The sequence below is a fragment of the Hakea prostrata genome, chromosome 6 (assembly GCF_041222555.1).
Source record: "Hakea prostrata isolate BN-2017 chromosome 6, UWA_Hpros_2, whole genome shotgun sequence".
Classification (NCBI taxonomy): domain Eukaryota; kingdom Viridiplantae; phylum Streptophyta; class Magnoliopsida; order Proteales; family Proteaceae; genus Hakea; species Hakea prostrata.
Window position 1 is genome coordinate 39062302 of NC_142605.1, and position 26055 is coordinate 39088356.

General features: G+C 36.5%; 3 protein-coding genes across 4 annotated transcripts; all 3 read right to left on the reverse strand.

Moving 5' to 3' along the window:
- Positions 1-1289: 1289 nt before the first annotated feature.
- Positions 1290-3434, reverse strand: PSI-P (photosystem I P subunit). 2 transcript variants are annotated; one of them, XM_089158428.1, is made up of 6 exons: positions 2983-3424; positions 2722-2828; positions 2409-2495; positions 2079-2141; positions 1850-1887; positions 1290-1729 (listed from the first exon to the last, which is right to left on the reverse strand). In XM_089158428.1, exons 1-6 carry the CDS (start codon positions 3152-3154, stop codon positions 1672-1674), a joined length of 525 nt encoding a protein of 174 aa, XP_089014554.1. In that variant the 5' UTR covers positions 3155-3424; the 3' UTR covers positions 1290-1671. The 2 variants fall into 2 exon arrangements, with proteins under 2 accessions (XP_089014554.1, XP_089014555.1); XM_089158429.1 differs by having other exon boundaries at positions 1700-1760; positions 2983-3434.
- Positions 3435-8716: 5282 nt separating this feature from the next.
- Positions 8717-18157, reverse strand: DMR6 (2-oxoglutarate (2OG) and Fe(II)-dependent oxygenase superfamily protein). The gene is made up of 5 exons (XM_089158432.1): positions 17738-18157; positions 16882-17129; positions 9408-9732; positions 9024-9298; positions 8717-8922 (listed from the first exon to the last, which is right to left on the reverse strand). The coding sequence occupies exons 1-4, from the start codon at positions 17933-17935 to the stop codon at positions 9041-9043; spliced, it is 1029 nt and encodes a 342-aa protein (XP_089014558.1). The 5' UTR covers positions 17936-18157; the 3' UTR covers positions 8717-8922; positions 9024-9040.
- Positions 18158-21031: 2874 nt separating this feature from the next.
- On the reverse strand, positions 21032-26047 carry LOC149013985 (large ribosomal subunit protein uL11c-like). The gene is made up of 4 exons (XM_089158433.1): positions 25763-26047; positions 25214-25386; positions 24760-24823; positions 21032-21641 (listed from the first exon to the last, which is right to left on the reverse strand). Exons 1-4 carry the CDS (start codon positions 25998-26000, stop codon positions 21433-21435), a joined length of 684 nt encoding a protein of 227 aa, XP_089014559.1. The 5' UTR covers positions 26001-26047; the 3' UTR covers positions 21032-21432.
- Between the last annotated feature and the right edge of the window lie 8 nt (positions 26048-26055).

Genomic DNA, 26055 nt, shown 5'->3' on the forward strand with positions numbered 1-26055 from the left:
CTGCTTTACGACAAGAGCCACGTGGACATTAGCACATGACAAAATTGATGTCGAAAAAATGCCTTCTGAGGTGTTGCTTCTCAGAAGGAAGATGAAAGACAATTAGAATTTGGATCAAGATGCGTCAAAGCATTAAATTCAGCATTTAATACTTTGCTCCACTACCCTGAATACTTAACGTCAATCACTAAGATATTTATCCATATTGATCTCATTGGGATAGCTTATTGATGATTTTTCTGGAGATTATAAGGCTACACGTCAAATCAATGGGATACGTGGGAGGATATTCTTGATAATATTTGAAGCTAGATATGTTAAACGTACCCTTAGCTTCTCAAAGAAGATTTGAACATCTCCAGCCAACTAAGTGTCATAGTCAATATTGATTCTTTATTTGGCATATGCTAATCTAAGGAAGTAGGAGAATCTTCTCCATGATGACATCATGGAGCCTTAGTATCAAGGTAAGAATGAAAGAGCAAAGGCAGATCAAATGGGAACAAACGCATTTACTCTCCTACAACCACCCGTAGAATTAATTGCTCTTTGAGCTCTAACTCCTCACAACGAGGTATTGTGTGATTCGAAATTTAACTAAATTGTTTGAGGTGACTTCTCGTCCACGGAGGCGGTCCTCTGTTACAGTTTTTTCATGTGCAGACAACTGGTTCAAAGCTGACCCAAGTGTTTTCAAACCAACTCAAGAGCAAAAGAGATTCTTAGAGCAACAACATCCTAACCGTCACAAAGGCTGACCTTGCAATCAGAGAAATAGCTATGTGCCAGCTAGCATGCCGGGAAGCCGCCTTCAATGGATAATTCAATTAATCCAAGAACAGACGAAGGCTCCGCTCTCTCTCTCTCTCTCTCTCTTTTGATGTTACCATGAGGGAATGACCCTCTATTATGCTATCTTTCGTTCCATTTATGTTTTTACAAGCATCTTGCGTATCTCCTTGACCGACTCTTTTGATTGAGCCTTTAATTGAGGAATTTCCTCTAAGGCGGATTGGCCTCCTTGTTTACGTCTTTACAAACGTGTACTTCCATATGTATTTCTTGGCAATTATGAAAACTCCCCGACCAAAGTTATTCGGCCTGTTTTCCTCACAACCCGGATGGGCACACGAACTGATACCCAAATAATGCATACCCATAGCAGTATCATAGATGGAAACTTATTGATATTGACAGATCAAAGATATTGATAAAGCATGAATCAAAGGAGGCGACGGTGAGGGTGAGGGTGAGGGTGAGGGTGAGAATGCTCAGAACAAACATAAGAACAATGTGTTCAGGGAGTAGATTTTCCATATTATGCAAGATTTCCCGAGGGAATGAAATATGAAGATTACCAATTTAGTTAGGCAGGCCAAATGGGAATCAATACGTTAAGAGCTAATCTCAAGACCACGCCCTATAAAGATCCACAGGCATACATATGTGCCGAAAATTCATATGAGAGAGAGAGAGATAGAGAGGTAAATGTATATTAGAATACAGGTACATTATGAAGTATGTATTGGGTTGATCCATTTACTGCGAAACAAGAATAAGCACCATGCATAACGATTTCATTCTTACTGATGCTGATATATAATTGCTCCAGTACCAAAATGAAGCCCAGTTAATCTCCAAGGATAGTGCGCGACATCTATTGCTTCATCATCAGCTACTCCCAATGATGTCTTTGTAAGTGTCCTTTATTTTCTTGATCAAAGCTTCCCTGGATTTCCATTTACCCATAACTAATCATGCTTGCCGCAGGAAAAGAGAGAAATTAACGAACTAACTGGATCAAAATAACATTTCTTTTCATGGTGAAGTGAGGTTTTTGAATGCTTACCGGTCGGGTTTGAAAATCAGGTTCCGATACGCAAACCACTGCAAGGAATTAATGGCAAATTAAGATAAGAAATAGTATTAATTTGCAACAGTAGCCTCCTGGAAATTAAACAACCGGAGTACTCCTGACTCCTCCCTGTACATGTGTACTGAATGAATGTATGGTGGCTGCTTCCTAGCTACTTTGGTAACACAAATCCAAAACATACATACATGCATGCAAGACTTACCCCAGTGTAACCGATTCCAACAAGCTCCATAACACCTGGAACTAGCGGAAGTCTATCGATGGCCTATTCATGAGAATTCCAGGGGAGAAATATTAATTACACATGTACGTACAAAAGAATAGGTAACTGAGAATCTTCTAACTAATTAATTTTGCAATTTCGACTTCCAATTGAAATCCTTCTTTTTCAATATTGCCTTTCAGTTTCCACCATAAAAGAAGAAAAGACAGAAAAGATCAAATTAACGAAGGACATTAATTTGTAAGCGATAGCAGGGGGGAGGAGGAGGAGGAGGGGAGGAGGTAGGACTTAGGAGGAAGAAAACCTCACCGATATCATCCCGGATGAACCCCAAAGCGCAACCGCCCCAGCGAATGCTAGAGAAGTCACCGCATATTTGTCCTCCAGCTTGTCCCACTGCACATTATCATCATCCATGCATCAACGTACGTACGTACTTGTCGATCCGATAAAAAGATTAACTAAATACCTCCTCCACACGCTCTCGATTATATTATATTATACGGCCGGGACGGGCCGCCGGGAAAAAAGAAAAAGAAAAAGAAAAACCACTAGCCAGGAAATTAACAAGGAGATCGAAAAAAATAGTGATTAATGATCGGATGAAATATTGAGTCCTTACTGCATCTTGAATGGAGTTCAACATCTCTGGCAGTTCAGCTGCGGCGACTTCCGCAGATGTTTCAGTACCTGTGGCCATTGCGACAACATTCCGGGCAATCCTACGGCCTGAAAATTAGTGAGAAAAATGATGTAACCATTAATTCAATCCTTGCGGTAGATACACACGCAACGTACGTACCTTAATTACCAAAGCAAATTTCTCCATCTTTTGTTTTTCGTTTACTTGTTAACTATCTATTCCAGAAATCTTACGACTTACAATAGGCAGTAGTTTTCGAGTGCTGGTTCTGACTAGGAACAGGCGGGGGAGGCGAAGATAGCGTTGGGAGGCTCACACATTGCGGGGATGCGGTTGCCGGTCGCCGCGGGGCTTTGCCATCTATGAGGGTTGACGATGAGGAGATGGAAACGGTGGTTGAGGTCGATGCCATTGCTTCCCCGCTCTTCCTCTGTGCTGCTAATTACCGAAGCCCAGATGCTTCACTTGATGAGTAATGGAGATTAGACCGCAGGGACTAACTAATTTTTCTCCTCCTTTTAAACAGTCCAACTTATAGCCTCATCTGTTTTGAGTTGAGACACACAGAGAGAAAGAGAGAGATGCACGATCCAAGTAACCTTCTTCTTCTCTTCTCTAGTTCTCTTCTCTTCTCTTCTAACGAAGGGAAAGGGAAAAGGAAAGGGAAGGGAAGGCCGACCACTCATTCCTTGACACCATCAGGATAGTGCTGACGTGGTCATCGGATAGGCATTTTATGGCGTTCAATTGGTTCGTTCCCTGTGCATAGATTTTGAGATGATGCTATGCTACTAGACCCTAATTAAAGAAAAGACTCAAGAAATTAAAATATCTCTCACAAGGAGGTACTGACTACTCTCAAGTCTCAACCACTGGGATCGGCTAATTAATGTAGCTGTTACCTGTCGCCGGGGAAGCCACAAATATCTCACGTCTCAGGCTGCCGTTCCTTTTTAAATAAGACCGGCTTCAATTCCATGGAATGGCTTGGCCTAGCCTGCTAGAATATTAATTAAATATTTCATATAAGATGGATTTTATTGATTGTATTATACTTTAATTTGATTTTTTTATTGGTCTGATATGGGTAATATATGGTTATTAAAATTCTTATATGGATAGACTGATATGGGCTAATAAGGACAATTAGATTTTAATGGACAATTTAACGAGTTTACCTTTATAAAAGATGCTAGGTCCCTCCTCCAAACTTTAATCATTATCACATTATTCTCTGCATTAATCAAAAAAAGATTATTTCATCAAGCCAATGAATAGAAAGAGTCTAGAAGAGAAGATCTAACATCAAATTGATAGCTTGAGTCGACCCCAAACTGTAAACAAGTTCATTTTCTCTGCCATGAATCCACATCCATAAGCCCAAAGTACGAACTCCCAAATGTCGTTTATATTTTTGCCATTTACAAGCAGAAAATGGTGCTTATGAAAACAAACGAATGATATATATATATATGATTGAATCAGTAAAACCCACAATATTTTCATCAGAGCAGGGCGTATGATTGGATTTGACTGACTGCAGTTTACCAATTTATACCTACCATGCCTCCAATTGCGATAACCACCTAGATACCCGTAAACCCATGGCTTGAAATATTGAGGTTGGTCTTTGGGTCAGTGAAGATGAATACTGATTCGATTCTAATTAGGGTATGTCAAAATGGGTTTGCAATCGACAAAAAAAAAAAAGAAAATAGTTTACCTTAAATCCTATTTTGTTGCATTGATTCATATCGGCCACTACAAGCTGGAAATTAATATGAAAAGAAAATTATAAAAGAATTAGTGGCATGCACATAAAGGAGTTAAAACTTAAAACACCATGTGGTTGCATGTGATATATGACTCTTATGCCGAGACAGGATCTTCATATATCATAAACAAACATCAACATGTTTGTGTGTCCCTCTTTTTTGGTAGATTTGATTTTGATTCAATTTTTAATTTTTAGTTTTATTTTTGGGTTACCTAACACCCTTTATAGTTGTTCGTTTGTAAATGATGTTTGGATGGAGACCTTGAGTTAGGATATCTATAACCATATCATTGTACAAATATGCCCTATTGTGGTATCACTTTCTTTAGTAGTCAATACTTGACCATGGTGTATCTAGACCATGTGATCATTCATTTCTTGTTGTTAATAAACAACACAAAAAAATTGTTATCATGGTACAATTGGAAAGGTCTATCCACGATGTTAAAATAAAACTGTCAATTATCTGATGAGATTATTTATCCAAACAATTTAAGTAATCGCTCTCTAACATGCTGCAAACTCTACCTATATAATGGAATAAGTAATTATACCTTATTTAGCAAATTTCACGATATTGTCTCTCATGCTATAGGTTTGGAAGATGCTTATAGATTAACATATAATCATTTGTCTTCTTTAGGTACCTCAAAATAAGATATTTTCTTCAATTGTTCTCTCTCAATATTATTTTTAGGGCAATTGTAATAAGCTCAATGCATCTCTCATGAGAATCAAAACATTCCTAAGTCTGCAATCCAGCATACTGAACTTCTTTAGATATAAACTATACGTGCTCTTTGAGAAAAATTCAATAAATGACATGAACAATCCCTATGAATCTCAAAACCTAAGACAAAGATGTATTACCAAGGTCTTTAATTCTCAAATAACAATTGTTCGGTCCTCATGCAGTAGGCCAATGTCACTACTAGTGAGGAAAATCTTATAAATATAAATAATGAAGAAGATAAAATTCTTTCCACTGACATTGCCATATGTATACTAATCTACAAGATTCTCAACAAAATTGAATGAATTCACAATACTGTTAAACTTTAAGCACCACTATTTGAAAACTTACTTAAAACCACTTCTTGAGTCTACACCAAGATGATTAAGATCATCAATCGCAAAACCCTTAAGCTAAATGATATTAACTTCCTTATTAAGGTTTCCAATCAAAAGAATAGTATTCACATCCATCTATCATAACTCTGAAAGAATACTTAGAAGGGACAAGTGAGAAATCTCATTAGTCAACATTTTTTTTTTTTTGAATAAATTCTTTAGCTAACAAGTATGACTTTAAACCTCTCTATCTTTACTTAGAAATCATTATCGGTTTATACACCAACTAATACGCTTATAGCCTTTGAGCATCCTAACAAGTTTTCTAAAGATTATTATGTTTCATCAACTATATCATATCTCTCATTACTCTCAATCCCAAATATAATTAAAGATTAAAGACAACTTTTTAGTAACTGGGTCAACCATAATGTCATTGTTATAGTCATGTGCACTAAAATTAGATCAAGTTGTCTAGAATAAGCTATCCTTCTTAACTATATCAAACTCCAAAAAAACTAACTATCTAAGAATCTACAATTCTAGTGTCTCAACAAAGATGGTAAAAACATGATTTGGGTAAAAAACAAATTAGCAATGAAAGCTTTTAGGTTACAACATTTGCAATATTGAATTACACAACCTTAGCTTTGCAGAACAACGCCAAACTTTTGGATGGTTCAAGTTAGATTTATGAATAATCTGTAATGGAAATGGAGTCAAATGAACATATTCGAAAATGAACATGATCAATGATATAAAGGGTTGTTATTAAAGCTTCACCTTATAAAAAAATTATTGTAAATTAATTCTTCTAACCATACTTCTCACTATAACAATAAGGGTGTGATTAGGCCTTTCACTCTTACACCATTTTGCTTCGGGACTGTCAAGCATAATAAAAATCTTAAAGATCTCAAGAGATTCACACTTTTCCTTAATTAAAGTACATAAACCATATCGAAAGCGATTCATCAATAAATATGATGAAATAATAATTTATACACAAGGTGGCTGAATAAAGACTACTAATGTTAGTTTGAATGCCCTCCAAAAGGCCAGAACTACAGACTACAGATATCTCTTTGGTCTTTGTCAACTTATTCCTATAATAATCTACACACATCTAAAATTGAATGAGAAAATAATTTTCCTCCAAGTGTAGGTACATAGAATGTGTCATTAATTTAAAAGTAGTATCTAATACTGAAATAATGTCTCCCACTAACTCTATGTCCTCTTCTCCATGTGTTTCCATTGCGAGCTTTGATTAATTTATTTATTGACTTACACATATTTTTGAATATTTGTATTGTTAAAGTATCATTATTTAGTCACTAGAACTAAATGGGACAAGAAAAAATTGGATTCTCAAACAAGAGCCAAATAATCATTATTTTTATTCTTGCACTTGGCTAATCAGGCCTTATACTTGATGCAACTTCTACTTATAGAAAAACAACAATCATTTCTCTTTTATAAGGAAGCTCTCATAAGTCCCAAATTGTTAGTCTAACAAGACTCTTTATCTTTACCTTGAGAATTTTTATGAGTATTGATACTTATAAGAACAAAGTTTTTTCTTGGAAAAAGTAATTGATATTTATGTATCCAAACTCAATGGAGGATGCTAAGCGCTTTAATGGATAATAGTAGAGGTAATGAAGAGAAACATTAGTAGTCTTAATTTTTATTTTGAAAAATAATTATTCTAATTAAATAATCCCTAACTCCTCTAAAACCATAACACATTATAATAAAGAACTCTTACAGAAACGTACTTATTTCAAAACTCGATGAAACTCAAAATATTTGTGCTATTGCACCCAACAATTTCAAAACAGTGCATTCAGTGGGTAAACAACTCTTCAAGTGTTTTTTGATGAACCTTTTAATGGGAAGTAAGTAGATGTAATTACTTTTAACTTCTACCATGTAAATCAACTTTTGTCTTATATGATATCATGAGTCATATCTATCAGTTTTTCAAAGAACTAAAAATGTATGTTCATCTACTATTTTCATAATAAACATTAATACATCCTTTACAATTTCTTAAAGTTTGTCTTTATAAGAATCTCAATAACAATATAACAATCATATTGTTATTGACATAAAGGATAATTAACACCAAACAATGCATACTTTATTAGCACGTTTATATGTAATTTATAAATACATTACTGAAAAAAGCACACATATATCATCATGTAAACACCTTTGAATCAAATTCATGACATACAGTTGTGATACTCTCTCATTTTATTAGCACGTTAATATGTAATTTATAAGACATCACTAAAAAAAGCACACACATATAATCATAAAGATACATTTGCACAGAATTCATGACATATAGTTATGATACTCCCTCACTTTGTTAGCACATTAATTAATATGTAATTTATAAGTACATCACTAAAAAGAATACACATATATTATCATGAAAACTATTTTTTGACAAAATTCATGACATACAGTTGTGATTTTCTTTTACTATATTATCATAAAGTGAATAAATATATGTAACTTTTAAGTGTATCACTAGAAATAATACACATATATCATAATGAAAACATCTTTGAGCATAATTCATTACATAAAATTGTGATACTCCTTCACATATCAGGGGCCATGAGAGTGTTCAATCTTTAAAAATCTACCACCTTTAAGTATATAAATTTCTTGAATCAGTCAACTCCTCAATTATATACTGTATATATCACTCTCTTAAAATCATGGTTATGTTTGTAGAATATCAATTATATAAGATAATAAGATGTCTTTTGGTGTTAATGCTAATCAAACTCTTATGTTGAGATATACTTTATATTGCCCACAATATGATAATTAGTTGTAATTGTATAAGACTGCCAATAAAATTACAATACATGTTAATACATTGTTTAAAGAAAAACTATAGAATTACTAAAATACAATCATAACTTTATTAAGCATAAATGCAATGCAACTTACAATTGCATAATAACCATATAATTAAAACATGCTTACAATATAAAACCATATAACAAAATAAAGTAACTATGTTAAAAAATTCGCCCAACGGTAAAATTACAAAAAACAACATACAACATAAGCATTGTGATATCATGTTTCATATATATATTAATATATGATTTAACAATAAATAAATAAAAAACAAAATACGGACTAGGTGTTTTATTTACTTCTTAAGCGTATCAAGTCTTCATCTTCTGCCTCCTAACCAGTTTTCAAGTTCTTTTGAATTGACTCGGTGGTTCACCCATTCAAAACCTGATTTTAAATCAGGTAATAAAGCATCATGGGCGGCGGACGAAAAAGAATTGGCACTGGTAAAAAAAAAAAAAAAGAAGAAAGTAAGTAGTTGAAACTTGAAAATCCCAAGATGGAGAAAATATAGTTGATTTTAAAATTTGAAAAATTTGCAGACCTTTTTGTTAATTTTCATTATTCTATTGGATTCTTGAAGAGCTCGAGACAGTGGTCTTGATCGAGATTCCGGCTCCAAAACTTGGTGTAGTACTCGGCGTAGGTGAAACTCCTGTATATGGCAGGCAGCTGGGAACCGTGGTGGTCCACCTCCTTGGCGGGCTCGATAAGCGCACAATTTTCAGGACAGAGGAACGAAGCCACCGAAATCCTTGCGTTGTCGGAGTTGACAATAGCCCGATGCCACACACTCTTGTATCGTCCATTACTCAGAGCCTGCAAGTAATTTAATTAGTTTTCTTTCTTTCTTTCTGTTGTTTGTTCAAGAAAATGAAATGAAATGAAATATAAAAGGTTGTAGTAGTTGCAGTTGTTGAGCACCAACCTGTAACTGATCGCCGATGTTGATGACGAAGGCGTTTGGGTAGGGATTGATGGCCAGCCATTTGCCGTCTAGGAAAACCTGCAAGCCAGGGATGTCCTTGTCCTGAAGAAGGATGGTAATGGCATTGGGGTCTGTATGGCCCGGCAAGCCGTAAGTGAGCTCTGGTTCTGGACATGGTGGATAGTAATTTATGGCCATGTGCTGACCTTGTTCCCCCAGCACCTTCTCTATGTATTCCCTTTCCAACCCTAAACTCTCCGATATTTCTTGCAGCAATCTGAATCCAAGTTTTCGAACTTCTCCGCAGTATGTGCTCACCACTTCCCTGTAACACAATAATCAAAAACCACCATACCTATTAATTAATTAATTAATTAATTAACCTTCATCACTCTGCTTCATTATGGAATGGGCTGGCTGCTGGTGTAGCCCATATACGCTCAAGTTTTTTATTCTTTTTTTTTTTCATGTCTAACTATAAAACCATACACAGCCCATCATCGAAATTGAAATCTCGACCGTTTCTGTTTTGCATTAATATGCAGCACTTAAACAATTTTATTTTATAACCAGTCAAAGTCCAAAAAGTAGAACGCTGTTTTTGCCCCCGACACACACGATAAAAGTGTTCACTTTTTAGTAAACAGATTAAGCATTCATTTGAATATAAATCCCGCAGTGAATGTGAATCTACAATACAATACAATACAATACAAATTATCTATCAACACGGAGATCACGCGTTACTACTTACTTAGTGTTAGTAGCTGTCAGATACTAACGATAATGAAGCCAGTGTATCTGATGTAATGTATGATGTATGATGTATCTACCCACCATGACTGACCAGGCCACCACCATCCATGGTGATGGTGTGGGTGGGGCTAGAGTCTAGACTGGAACTGGGCCCCACCCACCCACCCACCCACCCATCCAATTAGGATGAAGTCATGGCACAATATTTAAATGAATAATAATAAAAGGGCTGGTGCTGGTGGGGTGGCCAAGCACGTGGCAGATAATGAATGAGACATACTACGCTACACTACACAGCTACACAGCCTACACTACACATGCAATGTGTGTTTCTAGAGAATCTTACGTCACGTGGAAGTGCGGAAAACGACGACTTCATGGTGGCCAGTGCCACACCACATGGGTCTTACTAACTAACTGTGTTCGATTGTTCGACAGACTACGGCACCCCACACATGATCCTCATGAACCATGAACCATGAACCATGAACCATCATCATGATACACATGAGAGATGAGACAGACAGAGACTTGATCAAGAACCCCACTTCCTTTCCCTTTCCCCTCTTGTAAAATGCCTGGACCACCGCTTTTAAGATTTCTTTCACGATTTTTTTTTTAATAAATTTCCTTAATCCACCATTTCTCTTTCTTGCTTTCTTTTCTTTTTCTTTCTTTCTTTTTTTTTTTTTTAGAAAATGAGACTTTATATTAATAGAAATAAATAAAATACAAACAATAATATAGGATTAGGTTCTAAAGAACCTACGACCTTGTCGCGCTTCTACAACATATTGAGAGAGCTGAGCAGGCAAAGAGAGAGGATCCAACAAAATTTCTTGGTCCGACGTTGCCAATCCGGCTAAAAAATCCGCGCACCTATTACTCTCCCTAACACCATGCACTAAAATATACTCCCGAAACAAGGATCTCAAGTGAAGAATATCCCCAAGGGCCCCTGGGGGGGGCCTCCCTAATTGTGAAAGTTAGGTTGTCATTTTACTAGACAAATTTTTAAATTTTTTTTATCCTAAACAACCAAATAAACTATACTTTTAAAATTTAAAGAAAAATTTTATTGAATCTGCGACAACCCCTGATTGATAAATAATTCTTAAGACAAAGATTGATAAATAATTTATCAATTTGAAAGTGACCCTTATACCTTTGCTTATTTATTTATTTATTTGTTATTACTAATTAACTAACTCTTTTAAATCTTTTATATTTATTTATTCTTGATTCTTTCAATAAAGTGATGTATTAAAGTTCTTTTCATTGAGTTGTGAAAGTTGAGGTTGTCATTGGTTACTAGACAAATGTTTTTAGATTTTTTTCCCCTTCTAAACAACTAAATAAACTATACTTTTAAAATTTAAAGATTTTATGAAAAATTTTATTGAATCTGCGACAACCCTGATTGATAAATAATTCTTATGACAAAGCTTGATAAATAATTTATCAATGGTTGAAGGAGCAAAGTGAAAGCAGAGGCAGAGGCAATCACAACACAAATTAACCCTACCTGTGCTTGGTTCTCTTCTTTATTTGCTCTTACTAACACCCCGAGAGGGGGGGGGGGGGGGGGGGGGGGGGGGGGGGGGGGTGAGACGTGAAATGCAAGTCATCTGTTGTGAGTTGTGATGTGTAGATAATATCTTTGTCTATTTATTTATTCTTGGGATATCTTTTAATTAGAAGTGAAATTTGATAATTTTGGAAGAGAGAGATGAACAAGAGAAGGAGCAAGAGTATTTTAATTATTCATTGAGGATTTGAGTATTTCAATGCTCAAATTATCATTCGTTTTTACCCTTAATCAAACATATTGTTTTTTTTTTCCTTCTTTCAAAATACTTATTCTACATATGATGGAGTATATTTGATTGTATCTGATTCTTATTGAGTTTCCTTAATTGATCTAAATTAAAAAACTATACAGCTACCATAATTTTGATATGAGTTGGTTATATAGTTTCTTCCTCGAATCCTAGTGAATCACAAATTGTACTAAAGAAAAGCTTAGAAGAGAAGATCATTGTGCTCATAAAATTATTGTTTGTAGGAGACTTAAGAAAAGATTTTGTTGTATTCCTGATTGTTTCTAGTGGATCTCAAAGAAAATACCCTACTTGTTTGCCACTATTCACGTGAAGAGTGACAATCAAGCCTTGATTAACATGTCAAGTTCAGAGAATACCAAATTTATCCTCTACTTTTGAAATTTGTAAGTTCTGTTATGTTCCCAAGAGAAGCAATTCAATTGCACACTCATTGGCTACAGAGGTTGTTAACCTTGCAGGCGGGGAGGGTTTGATAGGGCATTAACCTTTCTATGGCTATTAGACTTGTGTAAGGTTGACACTATGAGTTCTTCCCACTCTATGAATGAATTCTTCATTAACAAAAAAAAGAATGAGATAGAGATAGAAATTCTCCCACTATAGTCATCGAAGGGTTGCTCAGTCAATAATGATCGACATCTCTTAGCGAAGAAATCATAGCTCAATGCTCTCTATAGTATACATATAATACTCTCCACTCCTTAATATAAAACTACCATTTTTTTATAAAATAAAAATAAATAAATAAATAAATAATCCCATTGCTAAACTATCATATGAAAAATGAAAATAGCACCCTTTTTTTTTCTCTTGCTTTGTTAAGAATTGGTCCCATTACTTGTAATTAGAGGGTGACGGACATCTACTAAAGAAAGATTTATAATTGTCTTAAAGAATGAGCTATCCTTGGCGGACTTTTACCTTGTTATAATAATAAAATGAAGTTATTTTGTATATAACTTCATTATATATATATATATATATATATATATATATATATATATATATATATATATATATACCTATTAAAAGGAAAAGGAGAAAAAGAAAAAGAAAACCAAAGAGGGACAACACTTATTAGCATCTTCCTTTGGCACACCTATTAAGAGAAAAAGATGCTTCCGAAATTGACTTAATGGTTTCAAAATTCGGATTGGAATCTAGCGGGTCAAAGAATAATAAGTTTGTAAATGAAAAATAGTTGGTAGCGGACCCATTCTTGGGGTTTAGGAATGGATCAGTCATTCCGATATGAGTGAGTCCATCCAAATCGGTTTCAGAATCGACTTCGAATTGTCAATTCTGATTGAATCCCAATTTGATCTTCTTCTTTTTCACTTTCTGATGAGTTGGGACTTGGGAGGGATAAAACCACACTATGGTTCTAACACCTCTTCATTCTATCAAGTTAATGTTTACCATGGCATGTATATCTTCCCCAATACCAAGGTTAGAGTCTTAGAAGAGAAGATGTGTTTTTCACTTTAAAAGAGAGACACATTAACATAGGCATGAACATTGTTTTCTTTTTGGGTTGAAAACAAGGCTTCTTTTTAAGGTAACTAAACAATTCAATTGACTGGGAGGCCATGTCAGCCACACCCCAAGATTAGATTTATTCCTCGCATATATGAAAAACAAAAAAAAAAAAAAAAAAACTTATAGCAAGTTTAACCTTAAATAAAACTCATTGAAAAGTAAACATTTTGGGTCAGTGTTATGTAATTAATGTGCAGCACTAGGTTGCCTACGGTCGAGATTAAAGTGGAAGTCAAGATTGGATCTCGACCACCTCTTTTTTATTTTGGGGGAAGTGTTCAGTGGTATAGTTCAAAAAATAGTAAAAAAAAAAAATTTAAAACGGATGGTCTCACCATTTGCAAAATTGATCAACCACCCGAATCGATCTCACCATTTGCAATTCAATATTGTGTATTAATTGCAATATCAAAGCTAAACACAAGTATCTATGCAGCGAAATCCCATTAAATTAAGAAAAGACTTGTTTCTATTGCCAATACTTTTTCCTTTTGGTATAGCGAGTTGTTTGTTTTCAATGCTTTGTACTTAGCATGGGTTGATGTGTGGTTCTTTATTTTTTCTAATGACAAATCAATAAAAAAATCAAGGCGTGAATCACGCTACACAATTCTCCTTGTTTTATTCAATCTTCAAATTTTTTTCTTCCTTTTTGCAAGAAAACAATTTTCTTGTCAACTTTTGCATCCTAATGAGCTAAATAAACTACACTTCGTTTTCACGGAAAAAAAATAATCTATATATATTTTTTAATTTTTATATATTTTTTAGTTTGCCAACCCCGGTTTATTAACTGGTGGTTCGACCCGCGTCGCATACCTGGCTGTGGTTGGTGAGTCTCTGAGCGGGAGTTTTTTGCATTCACAAGGGTTCGATACCCAAACCTTGCTTAAACAAACCAAGCTGCTTACCACTTGGACCAACTCCCGTTGATAATTTTTATATTTTTTTTAACAAAATCTAATTTATTTAATAATACTTTAAAAAAATATATGGTAAAAAAATTAGTATGTGACATGGACAAATAAGCTTTTTGCTAACTTTGGCAAACTAGTCAACCACTTTAAGATTTTATGCAAAATTTAGTTTTCTAAATTTTATCTTACTCTGTTTTTTCTCGCCACACTTTTGAGTCGGCAAAGAAACGGTGCCTAAAGATAAAAAGATTTTTGAGAATGGACCCACATCACAATTGGAGGGAATATAATGCTGACGTATTTCTGCTGACATCACATGTTTACGTATATTACGTACGTGCACACGCAAGACGCACTTACATAATAATAAATAAAAATAAAAGATAATAATAATAGTAGTGACGGTTCACAATGCTGTGTTCCCATTGTTTCCAGGAGATACAGAACTGTACAAGTACAAACACGACCTAAAAAATTAGTTTTAGACTTTTAGTGGTGTGGTGTTTCGGTGACTTATTATGTTTATGTTTATGTTAATAATAATAATTAACTCTTAAGTCTTAAGTAACTCCGTAGCACATGTGACGTACACCGGCAGCCTACTCGTCATTGGTTGACTGGCAATCATTGATACCAACGAAGTTTCCTTAATATAAGGTTCTAAGTTCTAACTCTAAGACTAATGGAGCATCATCATCATTAATGAGAAATTAATTAGAAATTAATTAGTCCTTAATTAAATACTCTTCCCAACCTCCACCGCCCCTAAAATCAGGGCAGTAGAATATACACCGTTCAGATGTCCGTCTCAAGCTCTCTAGTCTCTACTTCGTTGCTTTTCATTCCTCAGTCCTGACTCCTCAGTGTGGGGTAGGGGCTGCTGATACCTCCTTCTAGCTTATACTATTAACTTATTTATTAATTAAATCCTCCTCCTACTATCAAATTATTATTTCCCCCTTGAGTCTGGATATAAAATTCCTATTTTGACCTTAGTTAGAATAATAATAAATAAATAAATAAATAAATAAATAAAAAAAACCAACATCCACTTTAAAAAAATCATATGAAATATTAAATTTTCTTGTTATAACGTAGTCATTTTAGATTTCAAAGAATTGAACTGGTGAAATTATGTGAGTCTTGAAATTTCAAATCTGTGGAGTTATAACTCATAAAATTAACTATTTCATTAACCTGAATTTGTGGATTCATTTTGAAAAACTGTTTAGTCGACATGACTTTTGACTTTTGACTTTTGTGAACGCACAAATGTTTAGCATTTTTATAATCAGGGTGAAATCTCTTGATTTCACACCATACCCATAAATATGCAGATTTATGTTTTTAGTGTAAAAAGATGAATATCTATGTTTAATGAATTCAAGAATTTTCACAACCAAATGAATATAAATCTTACATTTATGAATCTAGAGATTTGAAATTCCTGAATTCATGTAACCAAACTAGTCCTAAAAAATAAATAACTAACAATAATAAATCCTAAGATTATTTTTTTTTATTTAGAAAAACACAAAAATGTCTAGTAAATCAATTAATTAATAGAACTTAACGGCAATTAATTAATTAACAGAATTTAACGAAAAAAAGCATCAATAAAATTTGAAACAAAATCTAATTGAATTAAATATTCACAAAATTTAGAAAATAAAATAGTAATTCAATAATAATACAACAAACATCAGTAATTCTTCTTTTTATTATTTCCTATAAACTATGTTATAAATAGTGTTTTCCTTGCATCCTAACTTCCTCTGAATGCTTTGTACTCACTGTATTAAATAATAATAATAATTTGTGCTCATCATGGTTTAGTACACGCTCTTCTTTTTATCATAAGAAAATAGATTCAGTCTTATACATATGCAAGCAAGAACTCTTCTTAAATCTCTTTTTTCATTTAGGAACTTCTAATATACAGTTTTTTTTTTGGTTACCTGGGGTTGTACTTGGAATTCTAAAGGTAAATTTAGCCCTAATAATCTAATTGTAATATCTTGAAAGTACCAGAGGTAGAAGTCTGATAACTTTATATTTGGGGTGGAGACCTATGTATATATGGAGTATTAAACCTACGACTTCTCTGGTAAGAGATGCCAATCATTCATTACTGACTGAGAAACCCTTCTTCAATGGTAAAAGCTTCTTTTAGTTTTGCAAGTAGAAGTGGATGAATGAAGAAAGTGGACAGTGAACTAAGCATATATCCTAGCGGTGCAATCTATCTATCTATCTATCGTTCATTCATGCATGTATGCTAAGAAGAATAAGCGAATTGAAAGAGAAAAATAAAATGAACTTGAAATAAAAAAGACATGAATATATATATAAACGGTGGAAGAGGAAGAGGAAGAGGAAGAGGAAGAGGAAGATCAGCAGGGGTATAAGAAAGCTGACTTGAAAGAAGAAGGGTGATCGGGCCACTCGTGCACGTAGTTTTGGAGAGGATAGCAATGGAGCCTGAGGTAGTCTCTCCAGTTGTGAACTGTTTCTTTCTTCACATTGAAGCTGGTGGACAGCCTCAGCGTCTTGGATGGGTCGTCGGAGTAGTACTTCAACTTTTCATCCAACGGTAGGTTGAAGAAGTCTCTCGCCGTCTCTTGCATTTTCTCCGTCAACTCCAAATCCACTCCGTGGTTGATCACCTGCTTAGTAGTAACATGTAATTTCGTGTTATACATACATACATACATCAGACATCAGTAGAATGTATATTCATAAATATAATTTACTAGTATTCATACGCTCGTTCGTACGTGTGATGAGCTCTTCTTGTGCGTGTGTGTATATATTTATATATCATCAACCGATAACATCATCGGTGCCGCCCAAACGGGCAATCACAAATCAAAGTCAAAAACCAAATTAAAAGAGGGTAGACCAAGTCGTCAAAAGTGGGGTTTTCTTCGGGGTGGGGGGATAGAATGGCGTTGTGGACTTGTGAGGGGGTGGGACAGAGCATAAAAGATCTAAAAAGGGCAACCTTAATTAGAACCTTTACACATGGTCATTGAGACAGAGCATAAAAGAGTCACGCAGAAAGAATGGAAAACATTGGGGGGACAAGGACGAGGACGAGGACGAGGAGGAGGAGGAGGAGGAGGAGGTCGAGGAGGTCGAGGAGGTCGAGGCGGTAGCGGTAGCGGTGGCGGTGGCGGCAATTAAGATGGATAGATAACTGAGCTTAGAAATAATAAAAATAAAAATAATAAAAAAAAATGATTCGGAGGAGTAAAGGGAAAAGAAAAAAAACCTGGAAGAAGCCAAAGGCACGACATGCGTCCCCAATTTGTCGAACTATTTGGGGCTTGTCCGCACTGCCCAAGTCGATCACCGGAACGTTTTCGCAGTTGGTCACCTCTGAAAGCCTGGGTCTCTCGGAATCAGGTCTGATGTAACTCAGCGGCAAGCTTGACAGCCGGACTCCGGTAGAAAGTACCTTTGACTCCATGGATGACTGACTTGTGTCAATTATAAGAGAGAAGAGGGTTGGGTTGGGTTGGGATTTGGGATTTTTCTTTTTTTTTCTTCTTTTTTTATTTTTGGGGTGCCGGCCCTGCCGGGGGAGGGGGGGAGGAGAAGAAGAAGAAGAAGAAGAAGAAGAAGAAGAAGAAGAGAAAGAAAGAAAGCAGAGTATCCAGGCAGTTTCAGACGGTGAGGCTTGCTTCGAGGAAGGTGGGTAAATAAATAGAAGTGGATGGGGGAGCGCCAAGACGCAAATTTAGATAGAATTCCGCTGACCCCAAGCCAACCCAAACCAAGTCATCATGTGTTTACTTAGGCTGCGTTTGTTTGCAAAGGTGAGGTGGGAAAAAAGGGGTGGAAAAAAAAAAACATATGGGTCCCACATATAGTGGGGTGAGGGAGAAGAAAAGGAAAGGAAAGGGTTTTGTGGAAAAGTGATGGGGTGGGTCCCACTTTTTACTTTTCCCAACTTTCCCACAAAATCCCATCAAATATGTGGGGTTTTAAAATATCATGGGGTGGGAAAGTTGAACTGCCACATCAGCAGACAAGGTTCCTTGATTCAAGGAACCTTGTCTCCCACTTTCCCACCCCAAGCAACCAAACACTCTACCATTTTAGGATTTAAAGGAAAAGTAAGAAATTTACACATTTTTCAAGAATTTTCCCACCCCTTTTTTCCCACCCCACCTTTATTCCAGCAAACAAACGCAGCCTAATAGAGAGTAGAGAGTAGCCCAGCCTTTTGCCTTGCCTTGCCTTGCCTTGCCTTGCCTTGCCTTGCCTTGCCTTGCCTTGCCTTGCCTTGCCTTCGCCTTGGTAGTGGTTGTTGATTCACATGTCAAAACTCTTAATGACGTATGCCTACGGATCTTAGCATTGCATTTGCATCAGCCTTAACGACGGACCCGTTCTCATTTGCAAAATTACTTATTCATAATAAAAATATCTAATATAATAGGGACCTCCTTCTAATTCTTCTTCATACGAAAGGAATGCCGTTTTTCAGGGGCAAAAATAATTTTCTTTTTACATTAAAAAAAAAAAAAAGAAAAAAAAGAAAAGAAAAAGAAAGAGACATAATGATCTGATAAAACCTTTTTTCTGATTGCCCGATCCTCTTGAAAACGTCAAGCTAAGTCACCTCATATTTCAATTTCCGATAATCATCAATGGAAAATTGGTTTTTCTTGTCGACGGGTCTTTTACGTTTGGAAGTTTATCTATTTTTCTATGCATAGTAAATGACTTTATATCTTTCCATGTGTGGCAATGGTATCACATCCGTCTGCTGCACGTTCTTCCATTTTCCTCCAGTAATAATTGATAATCTTTCAGTTTGAGGTAGACTTGAATGCTGCACATTAAATACACAATATTTGTTGTCGATTTTGATCTGAATTGTCCGTCTCACAAGTCTCAAGTGATTAAAAAATAGACGGACGGTCTAGATTTGACAGCATTTGAAAGTTCAATCCCTCCTGTTTATTTGAAGGTCATCCGATGTTCAATCGTATGCGCGCCTGCGCCTGCTGTAATCTAAGAATCTGTTTTACCATCAAAATTTGAGAAATGGTCCAAGTGAGATTCGAATCTCTGCGTTTTAACACTTTTTCAGAATCCACAGAGTATTATATTTCCGCAAAAACAACCATTGAACTCTAGAGCAGAAGAAAAAGTGTGAAACCCCGTGTGAACCATAGGAAAATCGTGCAAGTGGCCCAATAGGAGGGTCGAAGGATTTGGTTCTAGAATTTACTTTATGAGGAGGCGTGGTCCTCAATTTCCTTTTGCTCCCAGTTGGGGACCTTGGGGTCAATACACAATTGTTCTTCTTTCAGTTGAAAACAGACCCCACTTTTAAGGTAGGAGGAAAAAGCAAACCACAAAATGGTTTGTTTCTGTCGGCCAAGCTATTTTTGGGCCGAATAAGGTTTAAATTGGACCTTTTTTTTTTATCCTCATGATGAGAGTTTCCAGGTTTAGATTGGACTTTTAAGGTTGGGTTAGGTTGGGTTGGTGGCCCAGTTGAGGCCTCACATTGAGCCCAGTTCTGTATTAGAGACTGGGCTTTAAAACTATTGCATATATTTTGTCTTTGATGAATTTCTTATTACCAAAAAACTGTTTATATTTTTGAATTTATAATTTAGTATATAATACAATTAATTAAATATTCATTTACGAGATAGAAGACTATTTATCTATCAAATCCAAAGTTTTCAAGTTAGGGAAGGTTTTTTCTAACGCTCCAAGTAATATTCACATCAGATAAATTAAAATAATTAATTATAACGCAAAAGAAAATACTCAAATAAATCTAGCATGTTTACTCTAATAAAGTCTCAAGTGGAATGATGGATTCCATTGAATACATAATAAAGGTAAGTCTTGGAAAATAATAAAACTCGAATCTAGGATTTGAGTATACGAGATGAAGTGATATGGTTTGTTGCTCACTCATGGTTGAAGATGCTACCCACCCACTTACGGCACCGCCAGAGTGGGAAAGATTTAGTCTGACATCAGCGGATTCCACTTTGCAAAAAGCTATAGCCAATTAACATGTGGAAAACAGGGGTGATACTAAAAGTAATCTGTGAATAATGTGGCCTACCTACCATATGGACATACATGTGGAAAACAGAGGCGCTACTAAAAGTGATCTGTGAATAGTGTGACCTACCATATGAAAACAATGCTTTATTGTAAATTTCCTTGTGCATCCCTTATTTCTTCCCTTACTACCATTTTTTTATTTTGTTATTTTTTATTGTTATTATTATTGAGATAAACCGTTTAATTCTTAATGAGTAACGAATCAGAACAGTCATTAACAAACCTCCACCGCAGAATCATGTACGGCAGATCCCCCTTCAGAGTACCCATCAATACTCTGGTTGACTACAAATTGCTTGTAAGAAAACTGAGACGCATCTCTCCGCACTGCTCTGCTCTGCTCTGCACTGCTCTGCACTCCACTCTTCCGCATTGGGCAGGTTGGAACTCCTGAAGCACCCCCTCTCCTTTGCACTTCCAATGCCCACCCCCCCCAGTTCCCATTGTTTCAAGTTCCATTGTTTTCTTTCAAGTTTCATTGTCTTAAATTTTCTTGCACTAGAAAGACGGCAAATTTTCTGATTACCTGACATGCTCACACCCACCGCTTCCCCATTTTGGGTGGGGAAATTCTTTCGGAAATTTTTACTTCCTTGTGATTCTTCCACGACTGGGCAAGCGGACCTAAAGAAAAACAAAGGTGTTACTTTTGGTTGAGAAGAAGGTGCGGAAGTTGGGTTGGGAAAAAAAGATGTTCCCTGAACCAGTGCTCCCATCCGCACGAGAACAGATAAAAGCCAAAACTGAAACCGGAGGGCAGTGAAAACGGGAGGAATGCCTGCTCCCACCTTTTTTTTTCCCCTTCTAGTTTCATTTGGAAAGATTCTGAATGAATACATACACTCGAGGACACAATTCACAGCATCACACAACTGCCTTCTTTTTGGGTTCAAGGACAGGAGGATCAATATCGATTCCCATATTAGCAGCGGTGCCTGCTATAATTCTCATGGCTGATTCCATGCTTGAACAGTTCAAATCTGGCAGCTTTTCAGTTGCAATTACTCGTAATTGGTCAATGGTGATCTTCCCAACTTTCTCTAACTTCGGATCTTTAGAACCTTTTTCAACTCCTGCACACCCAATGTCAATAGAATGAATCTATTCTACCAGCCATGCAAAGATTTTCAATCAGAATGATTCATAATGATTAAGGAATCTTATCCACAATAACAACTTCCAAATAAAAACAAACTCTAAAAGATAAGATCCTCTCTAGATAAGGAATCTTATCCACAATAACTAAATCAACACAAAAGGACTAACTCTCAAACCACTGAACTCAAGCAAAAAATCAAAAGTAGATCCATTGCCCTTGGATCAAAGGGATTCCGTCAAGACCCAAATTGAGCCCCAAAAGGGGGCTTGAAAATGACCCAACTACCCTGGGGTATTCAGCCAGCTTTAAGTGCCTTTTTTGGGTCTGGTTTTTGGGCCCAATTTTAGGGGCGCAACCCTAGTTACATCAGCTCTCTCATTCTTGAAAACATTCATCTCCCAATGACTGCTTGTCATGTGCTTCTGGGTCAACTCTTTGGAAGGCTTGCAGGTGGACTCATCCTCTCATCTTGCAGTGGGGAGGAAGTAGCAGATGCACAGCTGCTTGCACCTTTGCTTGTCAGCACCTTGGTGAAATTGGACTGGTAGCAATGTTATCTTCAATCTTGGGGGCCTGAGTGTTTGAAGCCCTAGGAGGGAGGATAAGGTCAATTGTCATGGATTTGAAACCTCTTGTCGTTACTTGTTAGCACTTTTATCATCACTGTCACTATAGCCCTAAGCATGTTTATGGTGTCTTCCCCAAGAGGGAAAGTGAAACACAAGAGGGGTCCAGTCTCACAGGGGAGTGGCACTGGTGTAGACCTGATATCTGTGGACAGCAATGCTCATCTGTACTGTAAAGAACTCCTACAGGAGTGGGTGCCTCAACTCCTTCCATAGTTGCTATGACCTTGTCAAGCTCTTCTATCACCTCCTTTGTAGGAAACTGTTAGATTGGTGAAGAGGGTTCATCATTTGGTTGTGGTGCCTTGGCCTTGGAGTTGGTGATGGAGTCTTGGTTGATCTCTTGAATGGATCCTTCAGTTTTTGGATCCACCAAGTGTTGTGTTTTGGCATTGGAGTCCTTTCGAGTTACTCTGAGGGCTTGTTTCTTCTTGTCCTCTGCTGGCAGGTCCAGGGGTAAGAGTAAAATTCTCAAGCCTTTATGAGTACAAGTTTTCCCTCCCCATACATCGTTAAAATATAATGTCCCTAGAATAATGTCAAACAACCCCATGGGTACTACATCACACCATATCTCCTCTGAGTAAGAATGGAGACTAATGGGAACTAGGCACCAATGAAGGATTTCTAATTTCTCAATAAATACAAAGGAGACTCTATTGGGCTGGAGATGCCACTCAGTCTTAAAATTGGCCCTCTTTAAAAATTCTTCAGACAACACATTGGAGCTACTACTACTGTCAACCATTACCAAAGCTTTGTGGTCACCTAATTGGACTCTAATGTAGGAGGGGCAACTCCTCCAGTCTTCTTCTGCTTCTCCCTCTTCTTCTTCTTCTTCTTCTTCTTGCTCTGCTGGAAGCATATTGCAGATAACATTGAGGGAGGGGACGCAATAGGAGTCTGTGTTCAGTTCCTTCTTTGTGGCCATAAATTGAGTCATCCATGGTGCTGCCTGCTGCTGGTTCATGTAGCTCTGATACCAATAATGCAACCCAGGTCTGGTTAGATCTTCAAGATCTTCTTAGGTAAGAACCAGCACAAACTATGGTTTTTGGGTAATTTGGCTAGGGTAGAAAGGGGAGTAAGCTTGCTGCCTTTGCAGGTGCAAACCTAATTCCTAATGGCTTTGATAATGGAAGGTTCTGAACAGCAATAGAGTAGAGTTCAGATCTCAGAATGGTTGTACTAATTGCAGAAATTTTCTGAATTTTTCTGGTGTCTATTTTCTGCTTAAACAAGGAGCTGTATGAGAGAGGGGGAGGTTTACTAGGACCTATAGGGGCTGGGATTGAAGGGGGAATGGGCTAGGAGGATTGCAGGACGGTGGGAAGGGTGCCTATATTAGGGGTGTAAACGGACCGGATTCGGATCGGATAGTGGTATATCCATATCCGCATCCTATTATATTCGGATGGATTCGGATAATATCCTATCGGTTATCGGACGGATTCTGTTGGATTCGGATGATAATCGGATAGTTATTTTCTTAAGTAGATTCTTTTAAATGGGCATGAATATAGATTGAATACAACTTTTCGACGACCTATTTACATCTTTACCTTTTAATTTGTGAGAGCTAGGTTTGAAATTTAAGAATTTAACAACTTTGGTAGCTATTGTAGTAGAAAATCTAGAAAAATAGTCACATATCATACTATCATAGGTAAAATTTATAAAAATAAAAATAATAAATCTAAATAAGTAACTTAATCGGATAGATAATATTCGGTAAGAAAGGGTTATACCATATCCGTATCCTATTAATAATCAGACGGATTCGGATACCCCTAAATGGATGTGGATGCGAATTCGGAAGCGGATTTCGGTTATCCATTTACACCCCCAGCCTATATGTCTATATTAGCAAAGGGAAGGGGATTCTAGGGCTTACGGGAAGTAGAGGGGCTGCTGTTTTGGAGCGGCAACAGTTATGGGGGCTGAGAATGGTTGCATAGGAGAGGGAAGGGGTGGAGGAAGGCCTATACTTGTATTTTGAGAAGGTTTGCTGGAATTATTGCTTTAGTGCTTGAAGAAGGAAAACAAACTTGAAAATTGCAGAAACAATAGCTTAAAACCAGCAGGTCAGCCTTAGGGCTCCCACGACTCTCACGGTCAATTCTTCAATCAATTTTCATTCATAAACTCAAGCTGAAAATTAAAATGCAAGAAGAGGCTATTTATAGCCTAAAAATAAAAGACTCTCACCACGGTTGAGAATCCTTAATAGATGAGGATCCCAAAACTAGACTATCACAGCCAAAAAGGAATCAAATTACTACAAGATCACAATCCTTAGATTGGAATCTTGTTAGGACACTTAACAACTTCCAAATAAAAACAAACTCCTAAAAGATAAGATCTTGTCTAGTTAAGGTATCTTATCCACAATAACTAACTCAACAAAAAGAACATGAGTATACGATAATCATAGTTAATGTTTGTTCAAAATAAATAAGTACATACCAGCAGCCTTGAGGAGAAGAACGGATGCAGGTGGAGTCTTCAAAATAAATGTAAAGCTTTTGTCCTGTCAATGCAAAATTAGGTGATACATAAATATAAGCTTGGATATGAGGAAATACTACAACACACACGCGTGCGCACACAAAAAAACCCACATAGAAACAAGGAAAAATCAGCTGGACTGACATCCAAATTTGAGAGAAACAGAAATACTCAAATTTGAGAACTGCAAGACTACACAAGGACTGTCACAAACATTTAAAACCCTTCACACAATGTCCACGTATATGTATGTGAAGTGACAGACAGAACCAATAGACTGGATAAATCCCATTATTCTAAAAGGCTCCATAAAACAACAGTAAGGTACAAAGTAAGGTATTGACCATTGTGTTTTCACAAAATAAGGAGCCTAAATAAAATGAGAAACTAGCCTTCAAAGTGATCCACTCACATCATAGACTGTAATTTCTACAGGAATCACATAACCCGCCTTGTCGGCAGTCCTTGCATTATAGTCCTTACAGAAAGCCATGATATTGACACCCTTAGAACCAAGGGCCGGCCCAACAGGCGGGGCAGGTGTGGCCTTCCCTGCCTCTAGAGCAAGTTTAATAATTCCAGTCACTGCACCAAGAAAGTGAATAAACAGGAAAAGTAATTGAACAAATTAATAATACAATCCATCAGAAAGTTCCAACTAATTGCTGCATTGAGAACAATTCAGCACTACAATAAGTGCAGAAAGGAAAGTAAGAATTTGAAGAATAAATTTACATTTGCAGACAGTAAGTTAAAATCCATAATTTATATATTATAGAAAAAGGCCGTCACAATCAATGAACCCGAATTAATCAAGAAACGAATGAAAATACAGAAATAGCTAATTTAACTACCATAAGAACAAATTAAGCAGACGACTGTAGAGAGAAATAGAGCCCGCAATTAATAAGTAGATAAAGGAACGCAAGTTTTTGAAGGAACAAGATACACATAGTGATACCTTTCTTGGGTTTTCCCCCAGGTTTGGGAGGCGCCATTGATTTCACGGTGAAGGACCTTGGAGTCGAGAGAAGAGATTGTTTTCTGAGGGGCAACTGAGTAGAAAGATGCATAGTTGAAGCCAAGCTAACTGATGCGAGGAAGGAAGAGTTGGGCAGCTTGCCATATTCGACATTTGAAGGAGTGTATGAACCTGAGAGATGCGTTAGGGGAAGACGATAGGTAGCCAGAGACGCCATAGGCGGAGCCGCGGAGTGACTAAAGAAATTGAAGGCATGATTAGGCTTGCTTGAG

Excerpts from the sequence above, each read along its gene's own strand:
- PSI-P (XM_089158428.1), bottom strand. The coding sequence starts at position 3,154 with ATGGCATCGACCTCAACCACCGTTTCCATCTCCTCATCGTCAACCCTC. Across the intron at positions 2,496-2,721 it reads TGAACTCCATTCAAGATGCA|TGGGACAAGCTGGAGGACAA; the intron begins GTAAGGACTCAA and ends GATAATGTGCAG. Across the intron at positions 2,142-2,408 it reads GTTCATCCGGGATGATATCG|GCCATCGATAGACTTCCGCT; the intron begins GTGAGGTTTTCT and ends TCTCATGAATAG.
- DMR6 (XM_089158432.1), bottom strand. The coding sequence starts at position 17,935 with ATGGAGTCAAAGGTACTTTCTACCGGAGTCCGGCTGTCAAGCTTGCCG. Across the intron at positions 9,733-16,881 it reads GATCACCCTTCTTCTTTCAA|GGAAGTGGTGAGCACATACT; the intron begins GTCAGCTTTCTT and ends ATTGTGTTACAG. Across the intron at positions 9,299-9,407 it reads ACATCGGCGATCAGTTACAG|GCTCTGAGTAATGGACGATA; the intron begins GTTGGTGCTCAA and ends AATTACTTGCAG.
- LOC149013985 (XM_089158433.1), bottom strand. The coding sequence starts at position 26,000 with ATGGCGTCTCTGGCTACCTATCGTCTTCCCCTAACGCATCTCTCAGGT. Across the intron at positions 25,387-25,762 it reads TGGGGGAAAACCCAAGAAAG|TGACTGGAATTATTAAACTT; the intron begins GTATCACTATGT and ends TTCTTGGTGCAG. Across the intron at positions 24,824-25,213 it reads TAGAAATTACAGTCTATGAT|GACAAAAGCTTTACATTTAT; the intron begins GTGAGTGGATCA and ends TTGCATTGACAG.